The sequence below is a fragment of the Equus caballus genome, chromosome 25, assembly GCF_041296265.1.
Source record: "Equus caballus isolate H_3958 breed thoroughbred chromosome 25, TB-T2T, whole genome shotgun sequence".
Taxonomy (NCBI): domain Eukaryota; kingdom Metazoa; phylum Chordata; class Mammalia; order Perissodactyla; family Equidae; genus Equus; species Equus caballus.
In genome coordinates, this window is record NC_091708.1 from 22,549,720 (window position 1) to 22,575,353 (window position 25,634).

Consider the following 25,634-nt stretch of genomic DNA (forward strand, 5'->3'; position numbering starts at 1 on the left):
CCAATCTAAAGCCTCCAACTACGGGAGGAGAATTAGAGACTGGCCTATGTGACGTTCCATTAGACCCAGGGGCACAAGGGTGGGTGTTGGTCTATCTGTCTCTCCCTGAGTGCCCTGAATCAGCAGGAATATGGAAGGAAGGAAGGAAATGAACATGTACTGAGTACTCTCTCATGGTCTCAAGCCTATGACAGATGCTTTCGTACGTGTTATTCTCATTTAATCAATATCATTCATCCAATTCAATGATGAAGAGGCCAAAAGCCTTTCTAGCATTCAGGAAAGTATAAGGGTATGCATCTGCTGAGAGGATATTTTCCTAAACCTATTATTGCATCTATTGATTGTCAACAAAGCCCATTCTGCTTTAACCCTATAAATATTTGTTTTTTTTCCAACAAGATAACCAAAAAATCTCCACAAAATGCTACTGCAAACCCTCTACTTTTCCACTTTTCTACCATTCTGTATAGTACACATGTGTGTGCACAGGTAAGCACACAAAACACAATATAGTAAATCACTTAGAAAACCAGTTATTTCCTACTTTTAGCCCAGAATTAAAGTAGTAGCATAAAAATGCAAATAAAACATACCTCTAGTTGATGAATTAAATCCTGGGAAGTTTTCAGTGGCCCCTCTCCTCTGAAATAAATTGTTAAGGAGGTAAAAAGTCATTGCCTGGAAATTGGTTTTATAATATTAAAGCTTTAGAGCACTTTGTGAATTAGCAGATCCCAAATTTTGAAGAATATTGAATAGACTATTAATATCGTGACTTTATTCTTGAAGCAACTTTAGTATTTGTTTATTACTTCTGAGGGTACTTCTAAAAATTTCAAGCAAACATTCTATACATTAATTTTATAATGTAAAGAAATTTAAAACTGACAAGTTATATTTGTTTTATTTTTTTCTGTTTAACCTTTTTCATTTTGCTTCATAAATTAAATATGTGAGATCTGATATTATGTCTTAACCAAAAGTCCTTTGCTGCATAATGGAAAGGGGATCAGACCAAAAGTCAGGAAAATTCACATTTCTAATTCTAACTTCAATTCTAGTAGGAACTCAGATGTCTAACTTTGAGGAGCCATGTCATTCAAGTTTCAATTATGAGTCTATAAAATATAAAATAACCATAACATTTGTGCTACCACTCTCATCAGAAGATTAGGGAGTATCAGATGGAGAACCACCAAGGAGCATTAAGACCTCTACAAATGAAAGCTAAATTACAGCAAAGAGCAACAGAATGCATTAAGAGGAGCCATGGACTAGACATGAACCAGAAGATCTGACATCTAGTAGCTACTAGTTCTGCCCGTTAGCAGCCTTGAGATGTGAACAAATTATACCAGTTTTCTGATAAACTGTTGTGAGGATCAAATGAAATCATGAAGCAGAAACCACTTTAAAAACCATAAGGCACTGGTAAGTTTGAAATTTTTTTAAACTAAAAGGCACTAGAAAATGAATATATGAATTATTAAGACATATTTAAGAAATTATATAAAAGTTTTAAGACAACCTTAAAAAACAGCCTGAGGAAGAGCTATCAAATTGCCCAGGAAAACTACAAAACTGGGTACTCTGAAGGCCAACAGGTGGGACTCAAAAGAAGCAACCAAATGAGGCTGGTAAACCACAGCTCTTCAGAGGAAACAAAAAATTGCTGGGGGGAAAATAGGTATGCGGACAGTGAGGGTAGGAAACAAAGCCGACTTGAGATTTTATATTACCAAGACTTTTTGACTCTGAAACAAAAAATGCTGACCATATCATCCTGAAATATTCTGAATTAAGAAACAAGAAATAAAAGGGGCAGTTACAGACTTAAAAAAAAATTCTACTGATGAATCCTGTGTTTGGGAAGATTTTATATAGCCAACTACATTCATTAAGTAATAATTTATTTCTCCAGTTTTTATCAGTCAAAACATTTTTTTAAAAAAGATCTGATTTTTATTACCATGAGATCACTAGCATAATTCCAGCCAAAAATAAAGATCTTTGTTATTTCAGTTAATCTGTGCATGTTTAGTGTGGGTAAACAAAGGAGTTCCATTTTACTTTCTTTTGCAGACTTGACTCATCAGATTTTTTAAAGTATGAACTAAGAAAGGAAGTCAAAGTTAGTGTTGGGAAGACTCAATCCCAGGAGAAGCTTGCTAAGAACGATTAAGAACAAAGGAAGAAAACCACCAAAGAAGAAAGTTCTCCAGTGGTGATGGAAAATATGGAAAGGCATTAACGAATGACTGCTAAAGAGAGGCAAAATTACTCAACTCCTATCATTTCTCCTTCACCGTCCAGAGAATGATCTTGAAAAGGTAGAAGACATTATCAAGATGGAAATGAATGCTTTTTCCCAACTCCTCATCTTCTTTCCATATGAAGGAATCTTCACCAGCACAACATCCCTCACTTCTCTCTGCTCTCTCACTTATTCCACCCCATAGAAGAGGATGGACATTTATTTACCTTTTCAGTCTTTTTGGTGCCTTCACAAAAATAAATTGGACACTGTAACCCTTTTTCTCCTTTTGCTCTTGGAAGTAAAGCTGCCTTTGGGATTTACCTGCTTTTCCATGTGTTTTAAGAAATAGGTTGTGCCCTTACAGGGTAAGATTCTTAATTCTAGGGATCATTTTTAAAAAGCTACTTGCCTGTGGCTATAAAACTACATTATCCAATATCAGCTTTATCAATTTAAATGTTACTGGCCCCATCTGCCTATTCTTTTGCTTCTTTTTCATTTTGTTCAGAACTTGGGCAGGAAAAGGACTGCTATTTATTGAGTCCCAAAGCCAACATAGATGTAGAGATCCTAAGTACTTTAACTGAGCTTACATCTCCAGACCAAATGGATTGCATTCCAGAATACTGAAACAACTTGCAGGTGTGAACCACTGCTGAAATTTTCAAAATCCAAATGAGTAGGAGACGGGCCACAACACTAGAAATATCAAGTATTCTCCAGGTTTCCAAAAATGAAAAAGATAGATATTAGAAAATGAATGAAAGGTTTAAAATCATTCCTTGAGAAAATTCTGGAACAGATCATCAAGCAGGTAATTGATAAGTTTTTAGCAACATGGAATTACTCTACCATAGGTATAGATTATTATAACGAAAGACTGTGCAATGTGATCAACATTGACTTCAACAAGGCATTTGATCAAAGAGTCTTGTAAGGAAGACAAGACAGAGAATGTAGGTCAGGTAAAAGTAAAGCTGGGGAAATTCTCTGCTACATAATAAATGCTGATTCATGGAGACTCTTGAGATTTCCCTATTGAGGCAGTTGGCCTCATGGTTCTATTCTTTGATCTGTATCTAATCAATCACTTGCATAAATATTTGAAAGGCATGTTTTCTAAATTACTGATGCTGGCTGGGAGAAAGACTCGTTTGATATACAGGATGATAAAAAGCAGAATGCAGAATTATTTCAAAATTATGAAAAGAATGGGACACAAACTTAGAAAAGGATCTCTTCTAAATCTAAATCCTAATTAAATAAATGTCTTCTTGTTGCATTCACTTAATTGTCATAAGAACTTCTTAGAGACTTTCTACCATATATTTGACACTGACTTTAACTTATCAATGATTTAACATGGCACTTTCTCTTTACACCAGATATTATTAAATTCATTTAAAAAGATCAGAACGTAACTACATTTACCTGGTAAATAAATAAAGAGAATAGGCCACACGGGCCATGTTCCGTCCACATCGAATGATCTCACTCTCCTGATCCCCCCACTTCTCAATCTCGCAGTTGGCATCAGAGGTGAGCAAACCCAGCTTAAGTCCAAGCTTTGCTATCTTGGCTTGCTCCTACAAAACACCCATTTTAATCACAACAATTTAGTCATTATTGATGTAAAAGGAAGATTAGAGGTAAGACTACTACAAAGGAAAAGGTCTTACCTCAGAGTCAGCCTTGTCTGGCTTTAACGATTTCAGGTTTGCATTATTCTTCTGTAACAATAAACAGATTAAGACATATTAAAAGCAGCACAGTTAATTGGGAGGAAATACAGTAGTAATAGAAAGCACAGCAAAGTACCTGTAATAAAATTTTAATTTAAACATTTTCAGTACATACTTAAACTATATTCAATTGTTTAAGTTAAAACAAACAACTAATTGTCAATACTCTACTAGTATGTGAGTTCAGCTTTGAAGGGGTAGTTAGAAACCTGGGGCCGGGGAAAGCAGATCAGAGTCTCAGAAGGACTTAAAGACTTCCGCAGTCTTCTCAGAGTCCAGTTAGTATACTCCAAGACCTCCCTGGCTCCTCTGTTAAATTATTCTTATGAAATGATGTAATAAAATTAGCCACCATATGTGGTTGTCCGTATGTTCTTAATGTGATGACTCAGGAATTCAATTCCTTTAACCAGTTTGCCCTTTTGAGGGCTAAATTTCAGCATCCTAGTTTCACTGACATCCTGATTCCTCATCCTATATTTCAGGTTGTAGAGAACATTATACATAGAATTTAGGATTTAATATTTGAACCTGGATGTTTGATGGGCCCCTATTTTTGAAACAGCACGTTTGTTTTTACGTAGGCTATATGGAACTCGGAATATATTTCCCCAGGAGAAGAGAAAACATTGTACACTGGTTAGGTTAGAAGGCTGGCCCACAGATGCCTATTTACTTGAAGAATAGAAACCACTACCAATATCAGCGTTTCTCTGAAAAATATATTCAGAAGTTCTCTGGAGATGGCGGCCCAGGTTGGGCATTCCTTTCATTCTGGGATCTGGTGGGAACTCCCAGGGTTGGGGCAGGAGTTCCAGAACAGCTGGGCTGGTGGAGATAAAGAGGCCAGGAGATGCAGGAAGCCATTTTATTTTTAAGGAAACATTTATTTAAACTACACACACACATTGAGTATATATTCACACATATCCACACAGTATAAATTACTGTGTATAAAATACTGTGTATACTATGTATAAAAACATAACACTCGTGTCTGCTTAGCTTAAGAAACATCGTCACCAATATTTTTGAGATATACATGTACCTCTCTGTTTTTGTTTCCCTTATTATTACCATGACTTATTACTTCTGACCAGCTGTTCTGTTACCAGTTTCACTGCAGCACAGAACAGTCTCAATTTTTCCCTTTTTGCTATCCCATAGTTTATAAGTGCTCGTTTAACATACAGATTTCCTAATGCTGTTTACTATAGAAGAAATAGGAGAAGTTAACGGGCAGAAAATAAATAAAGGAAACTATAAGGTTCCACACACACACACACAAGCTGCTTCTTATGTCCATTTGAAAATAAATGGAGATGACCACTGATCTCTTTGCTCCCTCCTGTATAGCCACATCATCTCTATCTTCTTCCCTAGCCTAGGAGTCTATAAAGCAATTGATACAGCCTTTACGAAAGTTAAGAATACCCTAGAGGCTTTTAGGTTTTATTTTATTTATAATTTTACACCCCATCTTATTCTTTTACATTTAGTTGTGTTTTCATTATTTTTATTTTTACTTTTACAAATTATTATTATTAAATTGTTTAATGGAGACTGAAAGAGAATTGCCTAAAAAGGTACAGAAACTATCTTAATAATGTAACCAAGCTTGCCATCTAGTGGACACTATTTTGGAATGCAGTCAGATGAGTGAGTTTCGGTTACGTAAAGCCAAACATTTCAAGTCTCTAAATATAAATAGCAGGACATATTTTCATCAAAGTAGAAAGCATTAAAAAAGTTATTAGCTTGTAGAAAATGGTTCCAACATGACCTTGTGCATTAGACTGAAGATAGGAAGACCAAAAATACCTCCAACTTCCAATTATGACCTCTTATTAATCATAAAATCTGTCACCTGTTCCCTCAACTCCCCAAACCCAGCACAAATAATCAGAGTGTGGGCTACATCGAGATTGCTGGTCAGAATAACAACTCTGAACAATCAACATTTGATATCCTTTCTTTCGTAATGTCAATTATTGGGGGGTAGGGGGGAGTAGAAATAGGCATTAAGAGCATAAATTCAATTTCTGAATAAAAACATTCTGAAATGTACAAAACTCTTCTACTTACCATTGGCTTTGGAAGTGAAAGGTAGCCATACTTCTCTCCTACAAATAAGATACATAACTTACAACACATTTTCTATTATTCACATTTAAGTTTTAGAATATTATTAAATAAACAGGAATGTTAGTATATTAGTTGTGATAATTTAGTCTATGAATTACATGTGACTGAGAAATAAAACTGTAATTTGATTGTTGAACATGAAGACTTTCAACAGTTGTATCTCTAAGGCATCTATGGTGGCCAATCTCTACCTCTCCCAACATAATGGCAGAAAGGCAAAAAATCTCACTGACATTTACTATATTTATAACCAGCTTTGTTTGTAGAGAATTCTCTTACAACAGCTGCCTCTGATGAAAGCAGATTCTCTTTTATCAGGACCAGTTATCAGTGCTGGCTTCCTTTTCTGCAAGTACTAGACCGAATCATTCACAGCTAACCTCGTACTGTACTCTCCCACTCAGGGAAGAGGACAACTCTAGTGTAAAGAGAGGAAGATGAAAAAAAGCAAATAACAGTCTGTTGGCTGCAAATTAACACATGGCAAGAAGCACAATAACTAAAGAAAGGAAGGAGATGTGTCACTCCCACTTCATTCCTGCACTTTCATCTTTCCAGCTTCTGGATCATGTATAAAGTCAGGTTACAATGGATGACAGACTTTTTTTTTAAGCTAGTTTGTTATATCTTGGGTAAGATTTCAAAATAATATTTGAACAGTAATTGGTTCTTGATTTCAAGGAAAGGACATGTGTTCAGTTATATTAGGTAGAACCATAAGAAATTGCTGATATTCAACCACTTTGCAACAGAAAAACAGCAATTTCATATGGCTCCACTTAATAAAAGAAAATAAAATGTAAGAGCACTAAATCATGCCTTTCTTATAAAATGACTATTACATGAATGGAGCAAATTTGCTCGTATCATATTTAAAATTTCATCTAGAACTATGCTGTTGAATCTGTACTCCACTAGCCACATGTGACGACTGAGCAATTGAAACATGGCCAATCTGAATTGAGATGTGCTCTAAGTGTAAAATACATACTAGATTTTGAAGACTTAATATAAAGAAAAAAATGTAAAAGATCTCATTAATAATTTTTAAATATTGATTATAAACAAATAATATTTTAGATATATTGGGTTAAATTAAAAATATTATTAAAATTGAATTTCACCTGTTTCTTTCTAAATTTTCCTTGTGCTTCCTAGAAAATTTTAAGTTACATATGTGGCTTGCATTATATTTCTATTGGACAGTGCTGATTCAGAAGATGAAATGTCATTAAGAGTCAGCTAATGGTAATAGGTTTATGATTCAAATCATTTCTTTGTAATGTCAGAATTGTAAGGGAATTTTATTAGCGGTTCTCTGATCTCAGAATTGCAAGAGTGGAATAAAACTTAAAGAGGAAAAAGTTATTTCCATGCTTTGTTTCCTAGCTCTGATGTAATAAGTGTCTGATTTAGCTGTGAGATTAACAGAAAATGGTCTTCAGGTCACTCGGAAGCTCAAAATTCATCATATATCTTAATTCAAAGTCTGAATCCTGTCCCTAATATCCCTAAAAAGTAGTCTTAAGCTACTACTTAAGCTTCTACTTAAGCTACAGAAGAGGGCATAATCATTATTTAAAGATCGTTAGCTTAGGTGAGCGATCCTGTATCATCTAACCCTGTGGTCCTTCCTATTGCCCATGACCCTGAAATGTTCACATTGACTATCCAAAGAGGGGAAAAAAACCCAACTGTTTCAGTATCTCTTATTTCTCCAAGACACAACAGAGTTAAAGAAACCAGAAGGCAGGGAGAAATACATGCAATGAAAAGAGAGCCTTTACACACTCTGGTTTGCTCCCATCACCATCCACCAATTATTGATCACCTGGCAGTTCCAATCCCCATGGTGCTTTTACAGGGACTTTGTTTTGCTCCCTATTCCCACCCTTCGGTTAGACTCACAATAGTTTACAAATTTGAGGACAACTGAAAAATTGGTCATTCTTCAGATAGGTCTCCTCCGAATGCTATGCCAGTAAGGTTGTTCCTCTTTCCCTCAATTCTAATATAAACCAAATAAGTTGATAATAATACAAAAAAAAAAAAACCACCCCAACTTAAATAAGCTGATAAAAATGATGAATCTGAGTCATTTTATAATTGTTTTTTCCATACAAGTCTAATTATTGCCATTGATTCTAAGCAGAGCAAGAATATATTGACTCAATTATGTTTAGCTCTTATACCAAATCAAAGAGGTAGCATAAATAAATAATTTCTCTCTGATGAAAACATGTTATAAACGCTAGAATTTAATTGGAAAAAACAGAATATTTGGAGAAAACATACTTGGTACAGATATTTGATTTATAGAATTGTTTTCAAAGCACTGTCTTCACAGGGGTATCATAAATTTAATACTCCCTAAATCCTTTGTTTAATACTCCTTAAATCAACACCACAATTGTGCCATCTTTACTTCCAAGTTTACACCTTGAGATAAATTAAGTTCACAATTAAGTTCAAAAGTCCCTCTCATCTTATGGGGGTACCAAAATTATTTCTGATGAAAACCTAACTGAAAAGTGCTGCTCTCATTTACATCCAGTGCTTTTCTGCATCTCCAGGGAATAAAGCTAATTCCCCAAGGCCAGAAAAGCCTTATTATTTTACTGAAGATATGCTATATTTTTCCCGACTACAAGTTTTTACAATTAGCTTTTTCTGGTTCTGGAAGGGTCTCTGAATAGCATGATCTATCAAAAAAAAAAAAAAAAATCATGTCCCCAGACCCACTTAAAGTGAATCCCCTACTACTGGGGACAGGCAGAGTATGAGCTAACCTCAGGAGTAAGGGTGAGGTATTCTAATCCAAACCCAGCTGTCATCCACAAACTCTCCCTTACCTCTACCTTCAATTAGTCACCAAATCCTAGCACTATTACTTGTAAAACTCGTTTTAAATCAGTCCTCTTATCTCCGTTTGTACTATCCTCACCCCATCATCTCTTGTCTAGATGGGTCACTTCCTGTTCCAGACCCATACATCCCGCAAATAAACTCCTATTTATCCACAAGCACGTTCCTCTTCCTGTACTTCCCATTTTAGTGGACAGCACCTCATGCATCCAATCTGCCAAGTGACAAAATAGATGCACAACTATGGAACAGGGCCACCCTGGGCATCACTATAAACCGAAGCCTAGACGAATTAACTGTAAGATGTTTCAAACAGAACAAGGGAAATTCAGCTTCCTGAAAGGAGGGATAGAGTCTGCAAGCCATGAGAGAAGGCTTGTTTTTGACATTTATTTGTCTAAAATAATCTCAAATTCTAAATGTTGATACATAGTCATCACTAAGGGAAAGTGGAGTCTTTTTGATCTGATCCCTTCCAATACAAGGACCATGACCGCCCTGGAGGTTTGGGTAAGAAGGCAGAATTGGATGAAGGCAGGAAGGCAGGAAAATAGTTGATTTTTGAGTTCTTGAAGCAATCCCAGGACGCCCAATTATGAAATATGAGGGTCTCAGAGAAAGGGGACAATGACCTAGCTCTCAGACTGACTTCAAGTGTGAGAACACTAAAGCCTCCCTCTCATTGCTTAGCATGCTGTTTGCTACTTAATTGTTTAATTAAATGATACTTGCAAACATATCTGATAATTTTCCCAGTCAAAAGAGTCAAGCTATGGAGAGCAGAACTAAGGTAGGTAGAATACAGCAAAGGCTTTTCAATAATAGTTATAACCTGAGTTATAACAGTAGCAAAGAGAAATCAGAATCTGAAGAATGCACTCTGTCCTTTGTGTGGAAAGCAGTGGGCAGATGCAAGTAACAGGCAGCCTTGTCATAATAACCATACAGAACAGGAAGAGCAACACTGTGACACTGGACTCAGTCCGGTCAATAATGGCCAGTCCAGAGTTGAACTTCTTGGTGGAAAAAGCTATTCTATGAGCTTCATGATGAAAGCCAGGACAAAGAAAGGCAGTACAAGACATCAACCAACCCTATCTCAATTAACCCCACGTAAGGATGCCTTCTGGACAGCAAGATACTTTACCAGTTAAACAATGGGAGTCCCATTGATTGAAGGCAGCAGAGTTTCCCACCTAAGGAGGAATTTCTGTTCAGCCCTAAGGAAGCTAAGGCAACCTTGATTTTTTCAGGCTGGGTTACCCAAACTTAAAGAAGAGATATTTTATGTAATATCCAGCTTGAAAGTAAAAGAAACCACAATGACCATGTAGTCCAAAAATAAGTACGAGATTTTCCTATTTCAACTCCAGTCTATCTGTAATGGATGCTAGTGCTAAGAAAGAGTGGGAGGCCACTTCTCTTAATTTCCTAAATGAGTCCTATGGTTAAGTGATCATTCTTCTTTAAATGTAGATTAATTCTACCACTTTACATTTTAATATATGAAACTTGCCTCACATAATGATCCATGTAACTATGAATATTTTATCAAAGCATCAAAATGATATGGCATTCAGATTAGCTATCACAGAAATCTTTAAATGTAGAAGCATGGTAAACATTTACTATACTTCACAAATTATATCTACAAACTCTATCATTCCCTGATTTTTAAGTAAATCAGCAATTATCTTAAATGGCTATTTTTTTAAATATGAAATGTTTAAATGTTCATATTCAGTAAAAATAAATATGTAATTTGATGTTATAATGACTTTGACATTTTATTTTTTAAAAAAGCATGCTTGACATTAACAGAAGCCATTTGAAGGAAAAAAAAATACATAAAAACACATAAACATAAATAACAAGACACACAGTACAATGGGAAATAAACAAAACCCCCAGTTGATATTAAAATAAACAATAAAAATGATGCCTTCCTGTACATTGTAAGGTGCTATTCTACATGTTGTAGAAATACCAATGAACTTACCCACCACAGGAAATATTCCAAGACTATGTAGTCATCAAGGAAAGAGATTCCATCCAAGCGGAAGGAAAGCAATTCAAAAATCAAATAACTACATTCATTTCATTACAAAGTTAGTAGAATTAAATCAGAGAATTACTGTATTACAGAAGAGCTTTTGCACTAAGACTAAAAAATAATTTTGAAGATATATAAAATGACTTAATTTCAATAGGAAAACTAGAATGTTAATATTAATTCAAAGAAATCTACTATATTGCTGTAGAACAAATTTTACAGCTTAGATACTAAAATGAAGAAGGACAGATAATACTTTCATGATTGTTTTGTGCAAGATATTTTACTATAAAAATAACCGAATTAGGTTATTACAAGATAATTCATTTTGCATCTGAGGTTTGACATTAAAAACTACTAGCGTTACATTAAATAATAATATATTTCAACATGTGGACAATTTCTCACCTCGTCTTCCTTCAAACACATCATTGATCTCTCTTAGGAGTGTTGACATGTCACTAATTTGGGATTCCCAGGCTTCACAAAATACATCTAGGTTTTCTTTAGCAATTTTACTAGATGGATGCAATGTCAATGTTTCAGCAGCAGAAATTATCTAGTGAAACACAATTTTCACAGGTGTGAACTTCAAAATCTTAGCTCTCAGAATCAACCTTGAGACCAAACTTCTAAGTCTGTACTGTTCAAATCAACTAAATAAACAACTGTGAAGTAATTTCCACACATAAGCCCCATGTTGGGCGGCGTGGAGATACACAGTAGAACAAAGCTCTCTGTTCCCTATAACCTGATCTACAAATAAATAGTATGCATTATTATATACAAACCTTTATTCAGGAAGCAATTATATTTATTCAAGGAAAACTCTGTTTCAACAAAGTTATTTCTATAGCATAATTCAAAGAGTTAGGCTCAAACTTCAAAGAGTACCCTGCACACAGCAGTAGAAGAGAGTACTGAGATTACTGCAGTAGCAGGAAGAGTGGTAGTAGCAGTGGTGGCAGTGGTAGTAGTAGTAACATATACACACACCTATGAGTACATGGTAGATACATTCTTGAGATACTGTGTTAGGTGCTTGAATACATTAGTACTAATCCCCAAAACACAGAAACAAAATACTACCCTTCCCAAATAAGCATTATTCCCATTTTACAGCTAGAGAAGCTGAGGTTCAGAGATACTGAGCAACTAATATATGGCTGTTCATTCAGCTACTATGTGCCAGGCACTGTACCCATGTTCCAGGTGCTGGGGAAACAGGTGTGAATGAAACAGATAAATGTCCCTGTCTTCATGGGACTCACAATATAATAGGGGAGCCAAACAATTAAAAATGTAGAATTTTTAGAAGATGATAAGTGATATGTAGAAAAATAAAGGGTAGGGAGGATGGAGGGCGTTAGGTGGTTCAGAGTATTTTAAGTTAGGTGGTCACTGAAAAGGTGGCACGTCAGCAAAGAACTGAAGAAGGTGAGGGAGCCACAGGAAAATCTCGGGAAAGTCATCTGGGATGAGGTGGGAGCATTTCCGGTGTGTTCGAGGAACAGCCAGTAGGCCAGTGTGACTGGACTGACATGAGAAAAACGAAGGTCGCCAGTGGCCATGTAATAGAGAAAGATGCACAGTAAGGACAGGACTTTACTCTGAGCGAGACAGGAAGTCATGGGAGAGCTTTCAGAAGACTGATATAATCAGAGTCATGCTACCTTCGAGGGAATTACAGCTAGGTGCTCCTCCCGGGTGGGCACAGTCCCACAGGCACAGGGCTTGACAAGCAGGTGGCAGCTTTATGAGAGGAACAAGATTCCCCATCTTCAGGGAGGGTAGGCACATGGCTTGCCAGCAGACTACGGGCTAGGTTTCAGGACTGCTGTCCCCTCAACCAGGAGCCATTGGACAGTGTACAAACTGTTCAATTGTGCCCTGGAAATGATCTAACACTTTAAAGGAAATATAAAAATGACACTGCTAAAACAGAGATGCTCAGAAATAAATATAAATTATCCCAGAGGCATGCTCTATTTCCTTAAATGATCCTTCTGTGAGACAGATGGCAAAGACGAGGCGTAAAAGCTGAGGCTATGGAAACAGAAAAAACTTCTCAAATTATAGAAGTTGATAACAGGCTCTACCACCATCCTGGGGAAGAAAATCTGGCTTTTCCTTATATCCCTGCTGCAATAAAAACAGGAAGCAGAGAATTGCGACCAAATAGCAAGTAGGGCCTGAGACTAATAAGAGCTGATGGCATATGGCGGGAGAGTCAAAGCTTTCAGTTCTACTGAAATATATCTATAGCCAAAGCAAGTACGATGACTCCCAAGTGGGCAAGCAAATACCGAAGCCTAAGTTTCTCCCAATAAACAGAGATCCTCTGGTTATAATAAAATGTTCAGCAGATGATCACTCATACAGTTCCTGCTTCCATGATAAGCCTTTGATACTATTCTCTGACTCCCTCCAACATCCAACACGGTTCTGCTACAGGGCATACACACCACCACTGTCTCAAGTCACTCTCACTGTCCTCAACTATAAATCCAGGGTTCCGACATCTATCATGCAATACTGCAAGTAGGAGTAAGTCCTTTTGGCTGATGATGATAAAAGAAACAAGAACATCAGGTAAATTGTAGTTTGGAGCTTAGACCTAAAAAGGAAAAGAAGTTCTGTCCCTCACTTTTTTCCTTAGATTAATTTGACAGGGACAGTATTAAATGGGATATTCATTCTTAAAAGCTTTTGAAAATTATAAATACAAAATAATATTACAGAAAACTCAGAAAAAAACTCACAGTTCTCCCAAAAAAAGCACAATTTTCATTTCTGCAGATTTCCTTACATTTTCTTATATATGTACATTTTATATAGTAGCAATTATAGTTTATATACAAATCTGTATCCTGCTTTTATCACCCAAAATTTTGACCAAACATCTTTCAATGTTGCTAACTCTAGTTACCATAATTATTATTTTAAAGTCATAATGTATTATTTGCCTAAATTAAGATAGTTATTTTGCTTCCAATTGAATCTTATTACAAGTAATATAACAAACATCGTTTTAGTTTAGTTTTTTTCTTTTTTTTAATTTCTTTATGTCCTTAGAAATTACTGAGTGAAAACGTGTGAATATTTTTATGGCTTGTTACATAATTATAACTTACTTTTCAAACGTGTTATAACAACCTGCATTGTAAACAGCTCCATTTAAAATAGATGTAAACTAGGACATCGATTAAATGGCCAATCTTCAGTTTGGCAGATGACCAGATAACCCAACGGAATGTCAGCTATGTTCTGTCACACTACCTATGAAAATTCCATTATGTTTGTTTCTCTCTGTAGATTTGGTGTCTAGTTAAGCAGAACCATTTACATCTTCCTTCCACACAATTTGTTACGATACTCAGACAAGACACAATAAAGAAAGAACAATCTGCTATTGATCATACCTGCTGCCCAGTCACCTGAAATGTCTCCTCTGCGTGTATACAGGTTATTTCAAGAGGTTCTGTCCCACATACATGTCGTAACAATCGACAGGTCTACGAGAAAACATTTCTATAGTTCAACTTTCACATTCTCATTCTTCACAATTCATAGTATCATTTTATAATTAATAAAGAAAAAACTACACATAAAACTTACTAAAACCTTATTAAATTACCTTACTCATTAAACCTTATTAAAAATAAATTTGTACATTACTGAGAAGATTATTATAATCTTATACTAGTTACCAACAGATTCTCTAGGAATGAAGCACGAATAAATAAGGGTATAGCAAATTGTTTCTACTTCCCACCTGATCGTGGTAAGGCAGTCACAGAATATTAGAAGCAGGAGGAATCTTTAAAAGGATCTACCAGTGCCCACACATTTTATATATGAAGAAACTTAGCTCAGAGAAGTGACTCGCCCAAGGTTCTCACCTAAACTATGTCACAGTTACTACCAGTTACACATTCTTTCTATCAACAAACAACACTTCCCCTTATGGTCAATTAACTAAAACACCTTTCACAGGAGCTAACGCTGAATTAAGCATGACTGATGTAATGAATAGAGAGCCTATATCAGAGAAAATTATTGAAAATCTTGAGACAAAGTTTGAAAAAAAAATTTTCACTTTTTAAAAATATTTGCTGCAGGATTCCTATAATGAGCAAGAGTTTGTCTACAGTTATATTTGGTTTATAAACATAACAGCACTGGGGGTGGGGGGGTTGAGTAAAGATGGTCAAAAGGTACAAATCTCCAGTTATAAGATAAACACGTTCTGGGGCTGTAATATGTAGTATGACTATGGCTCACAATACTGTTTCGTATATTTGAAAGTTGCTAAGAGAGTAGATCTTAAATGTTCTCATCACAAGGAAAAAAATTTCTGTAACTATGTGAGATGATAGATGTTAACTAAACTTATTGTGGTAATTATTTCATAATATATACATATATCAAATCATTATGTTGTACACCTTAAACGAACACAAGTTTATATGTCAATTATATCTTTTTTTTCTTGAGGAATTAGCCCTGAGCTAACGTCTGCTGCCAATCCTCCCTTTTTGCTAAGGAAGACTGGCCCTGAGCTAACATCCATGCCCATCTTCCTCTATTTTACATGTGGGACGCCTACCACAGCATGGCTTGCCAAGTGGTGCCATGTCCACACCCGGGATCCGAACCAGCAAACCCCAGTGCCCAAGAGGAACGTGCACACTCAACCGCTGTGCCACTGGGCTGGCCCCAGTGTCAATTATATCTTAAAAAAAAACTATTTAAAAAAACATAAGCATCAAATCTACTTTAAAATGGGGATGCATCTACAGTCATTTTAAGCATATTCTCAGGGCCGGCCCTGTGGCAGAGTGGTTAAGTTTGCGCGTTCCACTGCAGCGGCCCAGGGTTTCACTGGTTCGCATCCTGGGCACAAACATGGCACTGCTCATCAGGCCACGCTGAGGTGGCATCCCACATGCCACAACTAGAAGGACCCACAACTAAAGAATATACAACTACGTACTGGGGGGCTTTGGGGATAAAGAGGAAAAAAATTAAATTTAAAAAAAAAAAAAAGAATGTTCTCTAGCAGTTTTCAGAGGTAAACAAGTAAAGGAGAGGAAGCTAGTCTAGTTAGTCTAAAGGTTCCTTCTCACCCTTAGTCTGTGAGATTCAGTGAGCAGGGTATATTAGATATCATGAAGACTGCTAGATGGTTCACATCTGTGCATTTATATACAGTCATGCGCCACATGATGACATTTTGGTCAACAATGGACCACATATACAAGAGTGGTCCCATAAGATTAGTACCATATAGCCTAGGTGTGTAACAGGCTATACTATCTAGGTTTGTGTAAGTACACTCTACAATGTTGGCACAATGACGAAATTGCCTAACGACACGTTTCTCAGAAAGTATTCCCATTGTTAAGTGATGCACGACTGTACGTGTTGGACATACCTCATGTGTATAAGGTATACCTAGCTTAAGTATATTTATTTATTTATTTATTTTTTGCTGAGGAAGATTTGCCCTGAGCTAACAAGCTGTTGCCAATCTTCCTCTTTTTGCTTGAGGAAGATTCGCCCTGAGCTAACATCTATGCCGGTCTACCTCTATTTTGTATGTGGGTTGCTGCCTCAGCATGGCCACCAACAAGTGGTGTAAGTCTGCGCCTGGGAACCAAATCCAGGCCACCGAAGTGGAGCATGCCAGACTTAAACACTAGGCCACAGGGCCAGCCCCAAGTATATGTCTTTTTTTCTAAAAGATGTCTGACATTTTCAACAGGTAGAAGGCTTATAATATCAAATAATAATTGGAATTATAACAAAAGTGGAAGGTGCAGCACCAGTAACACATAAGAGGGATTTGGGCAGGAGAGGTTCAGAAAAGGAATCTTTGCTGAGTATCTTCTCTTTGTCCCTCCATATCCACTCTCCTCCCTTCTCAAACCTGCTTTTTGCCGTGGGAGACTGACTGAATGAGGTCTACAGCTATGTTTGGCCAATGCGAAGCCCCACCAATAGACCAACGGGGATGAAGAAAGTAAGGGCCTTTCTTCTCACGCTCTTTCCCTGCAAGGTCGCTTTGGACTCTCTGTGTCTAGTCCTAAAATCACCTCTCAAGGTGGCTCTCTCAAAGACTCTATGCCCTTCCAGTTTTCACTAACCACTCACTCCCTCTGTTAATTTGGGCCTAGGAGTGGTACCAGCTTTGCTATCACTAACGCCAATTACTGCATACCCATGGTTTCCCCCACACCCCATCTATGCAATTGTCAATAGGTCCTTTACTAAAACCTCTTTAAATTATCCCAATGAGTGTGCCATCTCTTTCCTCCTGAGACAGATTCAGATAGAAACAAGGTCATACAATGGATCGCCATTGGTTTACTCCAATGTCTAATCTCTCTGAGACAATAAGGGCAAGAAGATTAAGAAGTGCATTTGTGGGTTCCAGCATTTGTTGTGGTTTTGTTTGAGAGGCCAGATTGTTGTAAGAACAAAACAGATAAACATTTTATCTTTAAAATTCCAAAGGAGAGAGAAAAAAATGCTCATAGAAGTGAACCAAAAACTGCATTTGCATGAAGATGCTCTGATGCTAGCACAGCTGTCATTAAACTACAATTTCTTTAACAAGCAAACCTCTTACTCACCTCAACGAGCTGCTCTTTCTGTTCAGAGAGTTTGCAGGCATATTCAGCCAAACCTTCTAAATTTCCTTCTACTCCAGTAAGTTTTAATGCTTTTAGAACCACATGATCAGCATGGTATCTTAACAGATCTGCTACCAGCTGAGTTGCTGTACTATGAAGCTGCAGATGTCGGGGGTGAAGAGCCGTGAAAGAAAGACAACAAACAATAAGGCTTTGTGACCAAGCACCTTGCCAGCACTTTTAAAACGAAAGAGTAGCAAACCTCAACGCAGCCCACTAGATCTGTTGAGGGGAAAATGGAAAGGTCCCTGTGGTAACAGCAGCCGTTGTGTGGCACTGGGGAGCTTGCCAGTTCTCCCAAAAGCCGGAGGGATACTGACATCTTTGAGTCCCCTGCTGGGAGCAGCAATGCTGTTTGTAGAAGACGAACTGGTCACCCAGTGCCAGAGCAGCCTGGTCCCTTTTCCATCCTACTATCAACCAGCCCCTTCCATACAACTTCTCTCTTAAATAAATGCTTCTTAAAGAAATAACTCTTAAAGTCAGTGAGGAGTAGAACAGTGTTAAGAGTATGGTATCAGAGTACGTAAGAGGAAAATCAAATGGCAGTTCACGATCACTAATATGTTTTTTAACAGACTTTTGAAAAAGCCTCTGTGAGATTCAGTCAATCAGGCATTCAACACAGTTTGTTAAACACCTACATCATGGCAGGCACTGTACTCAAGGCTGGACACCCACGACAAGTAGGACACAACCGCTTCCCTTCGCGGAGTTACAGTGTATCTATAGCTGCCATCCAGAGCTGTACTCTCTAACTCTTGGGCCACAAGAAAAATGATCGAGAAAAGAGTAACAAAAACCCCAGAGTTTTACTTGACTTTGGGTGGAACGGATTTTAAGCACAGCTCATTCTCTCTGGGCATCTTTGGGTACTATTAACTCCAAAATCTATTCTTCTCCTTATCTTGCCTTTTTTTGTTGTTTTTTTAATCATGTGACAGGTTATTTTGGGGTTCTCCAGAAAAGAGATCATTTTTAATAACACTGTCCTAAGGAAAATCTAACTTTGAATTAAGCCTATTCGAATGAAGTGATTCTATTTTTCCTGGAAGTAATCCAATGTCAGTTCAAATTACAGGACTTTCTACAAAATCAACAATAGGGTAGTCCACATTCGTGCAATCAAGTGCGAACAATTAGAGTCAGAAACAAAGACATTAAAATGCATTTTCCTTTGGAAATAAAATGTACGTAAGAGTTTTAAAAGGTTTTGTTTAACCATCAGGGCCCTAGAGAATGCCTAACGCCAGTCCTTTATTTTACAGACGAGGAAAGAGGTCGTTAGAGACTGAGTGACCTGTCCAAGATCACGTACATCTTACAAATGGTTCTGGAGACAACTTATTAACAACCGTAAAGGAAGAAGGGTGAATAAACCCCAAGTTCCTGCTCTGTGCAGTGTACCAACAGCAGCTTTATAGACATTATCTCCCTTAATCCTTATAAAAATTCTTCTAGGCTGATGTTGTTGTACCCATTGCAAAGGTAAGGGGAATGAAGCTGTGGAGAGCCACTCAGCCTTTCGCCAGAGGATTTTATGCCCTATTGATAGTCATAGTTTTAACAACAGTTTAGTTAAAATTGAATAGGCTGAAAAAAAATGGGTAGGCTTTTTATAAACCATAGAAAACCATATCCTTCCATATTTGACAGGATGTTAAAATGAAGGTTTCAATAGAGGTCAATACCAAGTAAGATATGAAACAGATCACCCTACATATAATTTACAAAAGAAACGTGCCAAACCAATTTCATTCTCCTGAGCCCTTGACCCGCTTCAAAAATATAAAAGAATAAAGAAATTAGAGATGAGGGAGGAGAGGTTTTTGTGAGGAGGATCTGTTTGGAGAGCTGATGGCGTTTACCCTGAGTCCCACCTGCAGACACACCCCAAAGTGGAGGGAACAACATGACATGGGAGTTGTAGTGGGGGGGTTGGGGGAGGCGAGGCAACAAGAGAGCCTCTGAAGAACACGCCCAAGTACCCATGAGAGACAGAGTCAACTTGAAACATCTACTGAGCCGAGTGCATCTTGTAAGGGCGCCAGCCACCAAGAACTTCCCGCCTCCCCGCTTCCTCTCTTCTTTCCCTGTGCCACAACCTGGCAAAGATCTGGAACAGAAGCCAGACAACAGGGGAAGAAGGGCCTGAAAAAGAGACAGGACACCTTTCGCAAAAGCCCCAGGTGGGGCTGGGGAAGTGGGAAACAGGGGAGAAGTCCTACAATGGGATGAATTTAAATACTAATATATCGGAATGAACATTCTCATTTTTGAACTGAGATTGTTTCTTATGACCTAAAGCAGAGATTGGCAAATTTTTTCTGTGAAAGGTCAGAGAGTACCTATTTTAGGCTTTTCAGGTCGCACAGTCACTACTGCAAATACCCAACTCTGCTGTTGCAGTGAAAAAACAGCAGACAACATTTAAACAAACGGGCAGGACCGTGTCCCCAAAAACTTTACAAAAACAGACAGCCTGGTCATAGTTTGCAAACCCCAGACTTAAAGACCAATTACCTGAGAATGACCAAATAAGTCACGAGATGACCAAGTTTTCATTCAGGAAACAGGGAAATCTTCTCAACCGAAAGAATATTTTTAAAAACCAGCTTTATTAAGGTGTAATTTATATACAACAAAATGTACCAAAGGTACAATTTGATGAGTTCTGGCAGACATTTACACCCATGTAACCACCACCACAATCAATATTTACATTTCCTTTATCCCAAAAAGTTCCCCCATGCCCCTTTGTAGTAAATAGCCCCCAACTTCTGACCCCAGGCAGCCACTGACCTAGTTTCTGTCACTATAAATTAGTTTTGCCTTTTCCGGAATTTTTTCTAAATGGAATTATACATACACACACTCTTTTGTGTCTGACTTCTTTCACTCAGTGTAACATTTTGGCAATTCATCTCTATTGTTACCTGTACTGATACTGTTCCTTTTTATGGCTGAATAGTATTTGGTATAGTTATACCAAAATTCATTTATCTAGACCCTTGTTGACGGAAATTTAGGTTGTTTCCAGTTTGGGGCTACTATAAATAAAGTTGCTAGGAACATTCTCATACAAGCTTTGAGGATAATGGCACTAATAAAATGGTGGTTTCAAAATAACTAGGTCAAAGGAAAACGTCTAAAACCATTTTCCAGGTACATGGACATATTAATACTAATGTATATCGTACATACCACACAACATGAAAATTAGTAAAGGATTAAAAAAGGCCAGATTTCAAACTATACTTACTTCTTTCTTGAGTTCATTGAGGCTGTGACTGATTTTCAGGACACTGAGTTCCAGTTCTTCAGCGATGCTTTTCGTTTTCTTGCTTTGCTAAAAATTTTAAAAAGTATACATGAATGTTACCTCATTTTTTCATCTGGTTATTCCAATTTTATTTGAACTATAAATTATAACAAATGCATAATATCATTCTGTGAGCTATATGAAAAGCAGATTTTAAAAATTCACCTGTTTATGGTTAGAGTGAAAAATAGAATTTTAATTGTTTAGTTATATTTTTCTACTCTAACTATAAACAGGTGAGTCCTTTAAAATCTAATTTTCTTTAATAAAGTTATCATATCTAAAATGAATCTACTTTATCTAATCTATTTGGAATGCTCCATCCCTTCACGCTTAACCTAGTTAAAAATTAAAATCCTATTCATCTTCAAGTTCTTACATAAATGTCTCTTTCTCAAAAAGGCTGTCTCAGGTCACACAATCTAAATTAGACTCCCTTCTTACCCACTCTAATCTTTTTTCTAAATAATCATCCTAGCTTGCAATTACACATTTATTTTTTTATTTTCTTGTTTAAAATCTATCTTCCGGGCCAGCCTGGTGGCGCAGCGGTTAAGTTTGCATGTTCTGCTTCCGCGGCCCCGGGTTCACCAGTTCGAATCCCGGGTGCGGACATGGCACCGCTTGGCAAGCCATGCTGTGGTAGGCGTCCCACATATAAAGTAGAGGAAGATGGACATGGATGTTAGCTCAGGGCCAGTCTTCCTCAGCAAAAAGAGGAGGATTGGCGGCAGATGTTAGCTCAGGGCTAATCTTTCTCCAAAAAAAAAAAAAAGTCTATCTTCCCCATTAGGCCTTGGAAAGCTCCATGAAGCTGAGATAACATTTATTTTGCTCACCACTGAATCCACAACACCTGGCACAGCAAACGGCAGGTAGAAGGTATTCAGCTCTTTGAATGCAGAAATCAAAGTTACATATCAACATCTTCATGAAGCCTTCTCTATTCCTCTCCCTAAACATAAATCCATCCTCCTTCCAATCCTCTCAACACATGGAATGCATCTTCTCTCAGGACACTTGCAAAACTTTCTGTACTTGCCTCACTCCTTCCCACATTTTTCTATACTGCAAAATTCTTGCAGGCAAAGATTTTATCTTATTCATCTTTAGATTTCCAGTGCCTGGCATATAGAAAGCATTCAGTAATGGCTGCTGAAATAAATGAATGACCAGTACATTTGGACTGCAGAATCAGAGATCTGAGTGTTGTGAATAATGTGAAAGGGGCTAATTTCACATTTAAGTATTGATAGAATCGGATTCCCAACACAGAGAGCACTTCCTCACAGAAACTCTTTATACTGAATCACGGACTTAAAATTCAACACTGAGGCAATCTATACTTCAGATTAGATATCACAGACAATTCAAACTAAATACAAAATATTGCTTATATCCCTGATGCCACTCTACTCTGCATTGTTTCCCTGTTAATATGAGCATTTGCACCGTTGTGATACCAAGAAAACACCAGAAAAATCTGTGATTCAAATCTGCTCTTCGTAAGTCAATCTGTTTACAAGAGAGTAAACTGCTGCCTCGTTTGCTACACTCTTGGCCACACTCATCCTTCTCCTTCATCTTTACTGCCAAAGTTCTTGTTCATGATGTCCAGATTTGTTCCATCCATGCTATATGTTGTAAACCATGTCAACTACTTTTTTGACATACCCTAGTTCTAAGAAATAAATAAATGGTGCCAGAAATATGTATCAGGGCTCTGTCTCCCAATTTCGTAATCCACGCTCTATAAGAGACTGGGCACACGCTTCCTATGTTGTCCAGCTTCTGACAGTCTTTACCACTCTCGCCCAAATAATCTCCCGTGTTTTAAGCAACCCAGCAGCCTATTTAAGGCTCTGTAAGTGGCTGCCCACCAATCTTAGACCAGGAATCCATGCGAGGGTGAAAAATCTTTTACCTGCCAGCTGGGTCTACCCTTGTCCTCACTGCATCTAGACCTCAATAAGTTTTCTAAATTGGTAAGTCTGTAAATCAGCTGTCCTCAGAATTAAGAAGTGTGTACATCTCAATGGTTCCAACAGTAAGACTCAGGTCCCAAGAACCTCTAGGTAGGGGTCTACTCCTCTGCTCTTCACTCTGAAGAAGCATTCTGGGGAGGAATTTTCCAGAGGTGACTTTGGCGGAAGAGTGGGGACAACAGGGTGACCTAGTGATGGTAACAGTGGCACAGAACCCAGACTGGCCTGGATGAGAAACGACAGGCCTAGAAATGCTGAGTACCGTGAGTGCTGGATGGGAAAGGCACCTCGGCCGAGTAGGAGCGAAAACAGGGATGAGGCATCTTTGTCTCATTCTGGACCACATTCATACTCCCGGTGCTTATGTTAGCTTCCACATGTCTCAAAACTTTGGGAAAAAGCTATTAGAGAAGATTTACTTCGATGAAAAACAGTCCTTACAGCTTGAATCCACACAGAAATTAACTGCTGCAGCTCCCTCCTCGCCTGAGTTGACAGTTCCAAGATGCGTTCCCTGTGCTCGTGGCTGGTATAGGCAGAATCTGTGAAGTCCTCTGTACGCTCCAAGATAACCTCCAACATAGCCGAAAGATTCTCCTTTGACTGAAAATAAAGATTCTCCCGAAGAGTTTCAATATTCATCTAAGAACAAAAAGGACACACATCCATATGAATCAATATTCCCACCTAACCAAAACGGGCTATAATTTCTAATAGTGCTACAGAAGACACTAGCCATTTCTTTCCCGAAGGGCTGAGGGGAAATACAGCGTCCAGTCAAGACTATATTCTCCTCTAACCCAGAAGGACACATTACTCAAGAGCCACCAAGGGCCAGGCAGAGTTTCGTTCCTATAGTTGTTAATACAACATTCCTATAAGATCAGTGAATACTAAGGCAGAAAGAGCATTATCATGTAGCAACTGGTAGGAAAAATGAACCAGCCTCCAGGTAAAGGATCTGTATCTGAGAAAATGCCAACGCAAAGTCCTGGAAGCTGTTATAAACAAATATGAATGTGTTGAGCCCGGGCAGAAGGGTGCAGAGGGTGTGGAGTGTGGATTGGAGTGAGAAAGGCATCAATTTTTCCTTCATTAATTCAACAAAACTCTCCTAGTCACCTAACTCATTTCCCTACATTTTCTCTTATGTCCCCAATAGCACCTACATGACCAAAATGTCCTCCACCAGTGGGCCTGTATAATCTTTCTAAAATCTAAACCTTTTGATATTGCCACCTCTAATTGGCTCCTTGCCACCTATAAAATCAAGCCCAAACTTCTACTACATGGCACAACATCCTCTAGGGTCTTATCTTTGCATCTCTTTCCAACAGTCTATCTCAGCCCCACCCAATACCAGGACAACCTTCCCCGTCAGCCACCCTGTGCTTCGAGTTCCCTGAATATGTGATGGACACACGTTCACTGCTGCAATCTCTCCTTCTCTCAGCTTTCTAAGATATGCCATGTCACTGCAACCTTCTTTAACTTCTAGCCCTTGAAATAGGTCACAGAAACAACTTGGGCCAAGAGGCAATAAGCAGTGATGATCATAATTGTGGTCACAATGAATGTGATGACAAGGATACATTTGTTTAGCACTTTAAAGTCCTTTTACAAACAATATTTCAAGTTAATCCTTACATATAACCACTTTATCATGCCCTGGAAAATACTAAGATTTGGGAAGGTCAAGAAGCTGTAGGGGGTGCTAGCTTCCCCTTCTGCTCTCGGCCCAAGCTGTCTCCAGTAATCATCCTAAGTAGACAGAATTATTTTTTAAGTTAGGAAAGAAAATGAATAAAAGCGAGGTATGGAATTATCAATGAAGATCTGAGAATTTGAGAATTTAAATAGAATTACAACATAAAAATCAGTCATGTTGACCACACACCGTTTATGTTAAGGTTTTTGATTTTCCCTTCGGAAAGAACATACATATGTTTTTAAACAACAACTTAGTAGAGTTTTTTTTTCTTTTGAAGGTCATTAATTTATATGGTTTATAAGATTTGTCCACATATTCACAGTATTGAATGCAGTAAAGTATCCAGTTTCCCTCTACGGATTATACTTTCCATCAGAAAAAAGGTAAGATGCCAAAAAGTAACCACTGACAGTAAGACTGAGGCTATTCGTGACAGCTCTGCGCTCCAGAACAACTGACTGTGAAAGGGTCAGCAGCGAGCGCAGCCGGCAGTGGCCACAGGTATAGCACTGCCCCTAGTCAGCCTGGAACCAGAAATGCAGGGTCAAGAGGCAAAAGGCCTGGCTCTAACCCTGTTTCCCTAATTATCCTTTGACAAGACATCATCTCCCTTTGCCTTTATAAAAAGAGAGGATTAGAAAAATAATCTCTAAGATCCCTTTCAGCAATAAAAACTCTAAGAGAATGACTGGCCCTTGTAGCTTCTTTCCCCTCAGGAAGAGCTAGGTCCCGCAGCATATAAACAAACCCAGAGGTGTAAACTGAAAGGTCAGGGACTTTGGGATTAGAGAGTCCTGGTTCTCAAGAAGGGTTTTACCACTTATCAGCTTTCCTCCTCAAAAACATGGATATA

At 37.9% G+C, this 25,634-nt stretch overlaps 1 protein-coding gene and 1 long non-coding RNA gene across 2 annotated transcripts in view; one reads left to right on the forward strand and one right to left on the reverse strand.

The window, feature by feature from the left end:
- CTNNAL1 (catenin alpha like 1) overlaps positions 1 to 25,634 on the reverse strand; it is a 58,974-nt gene that overhangs the window by 3,672 nt on the left and 29,668 nt on the right. The window contains exons 7-15 of the mRNA XM_023629849.2: positions 23,512 to 23,712; positions 21,026 to 21,112; positions 17,704 to 17,862; positions 14,488 to 14,580; positions 11,474 to 11,624; positions 6,088 to 6,125; positions 3,940 to 3,990; positions 3,692 to 3,846; positions 597 to 645 (exon numbers count right to left, since the gene is read on the reverse strand). Coding sequence (XP_023485617.2) covers positions 597 to 645; positions 3,692 to 3,846; positions 3,940 to 3,990; positions 6,088 to 6,125; positions 11,474 to 11,624; positions 14,488 to 14,580; positions 17,704 to 17,862; positions 21,026 to 21,112; positions 23,512 to 23,712 — 984 coding nt within the window. The remainder of the gene's footprint in view (positions 1 to 596; positions 646 to 3,691; positions 3,847 to 3,939; positions 3,991 to 6,087; positions 6,126 to 11,473; positions 11,625 to 14,487; positions 14,581 to 17,703; positions 17,863 to 21,025; positions 21,113 to 23,511; positions 23,713 to 25,634) is intronic.
- LOC138920774 (uncharacterized) lies at positions 1,305 to 2,192 on the forward strand. The gene is made up of 2 exons (XR_011432552.1): positions 1,305 to 1,434; positions 2,086 to 2,192. It is a non-coding gene; the product is annotated as an uncharacterized lncRNA (long non-coding RNA).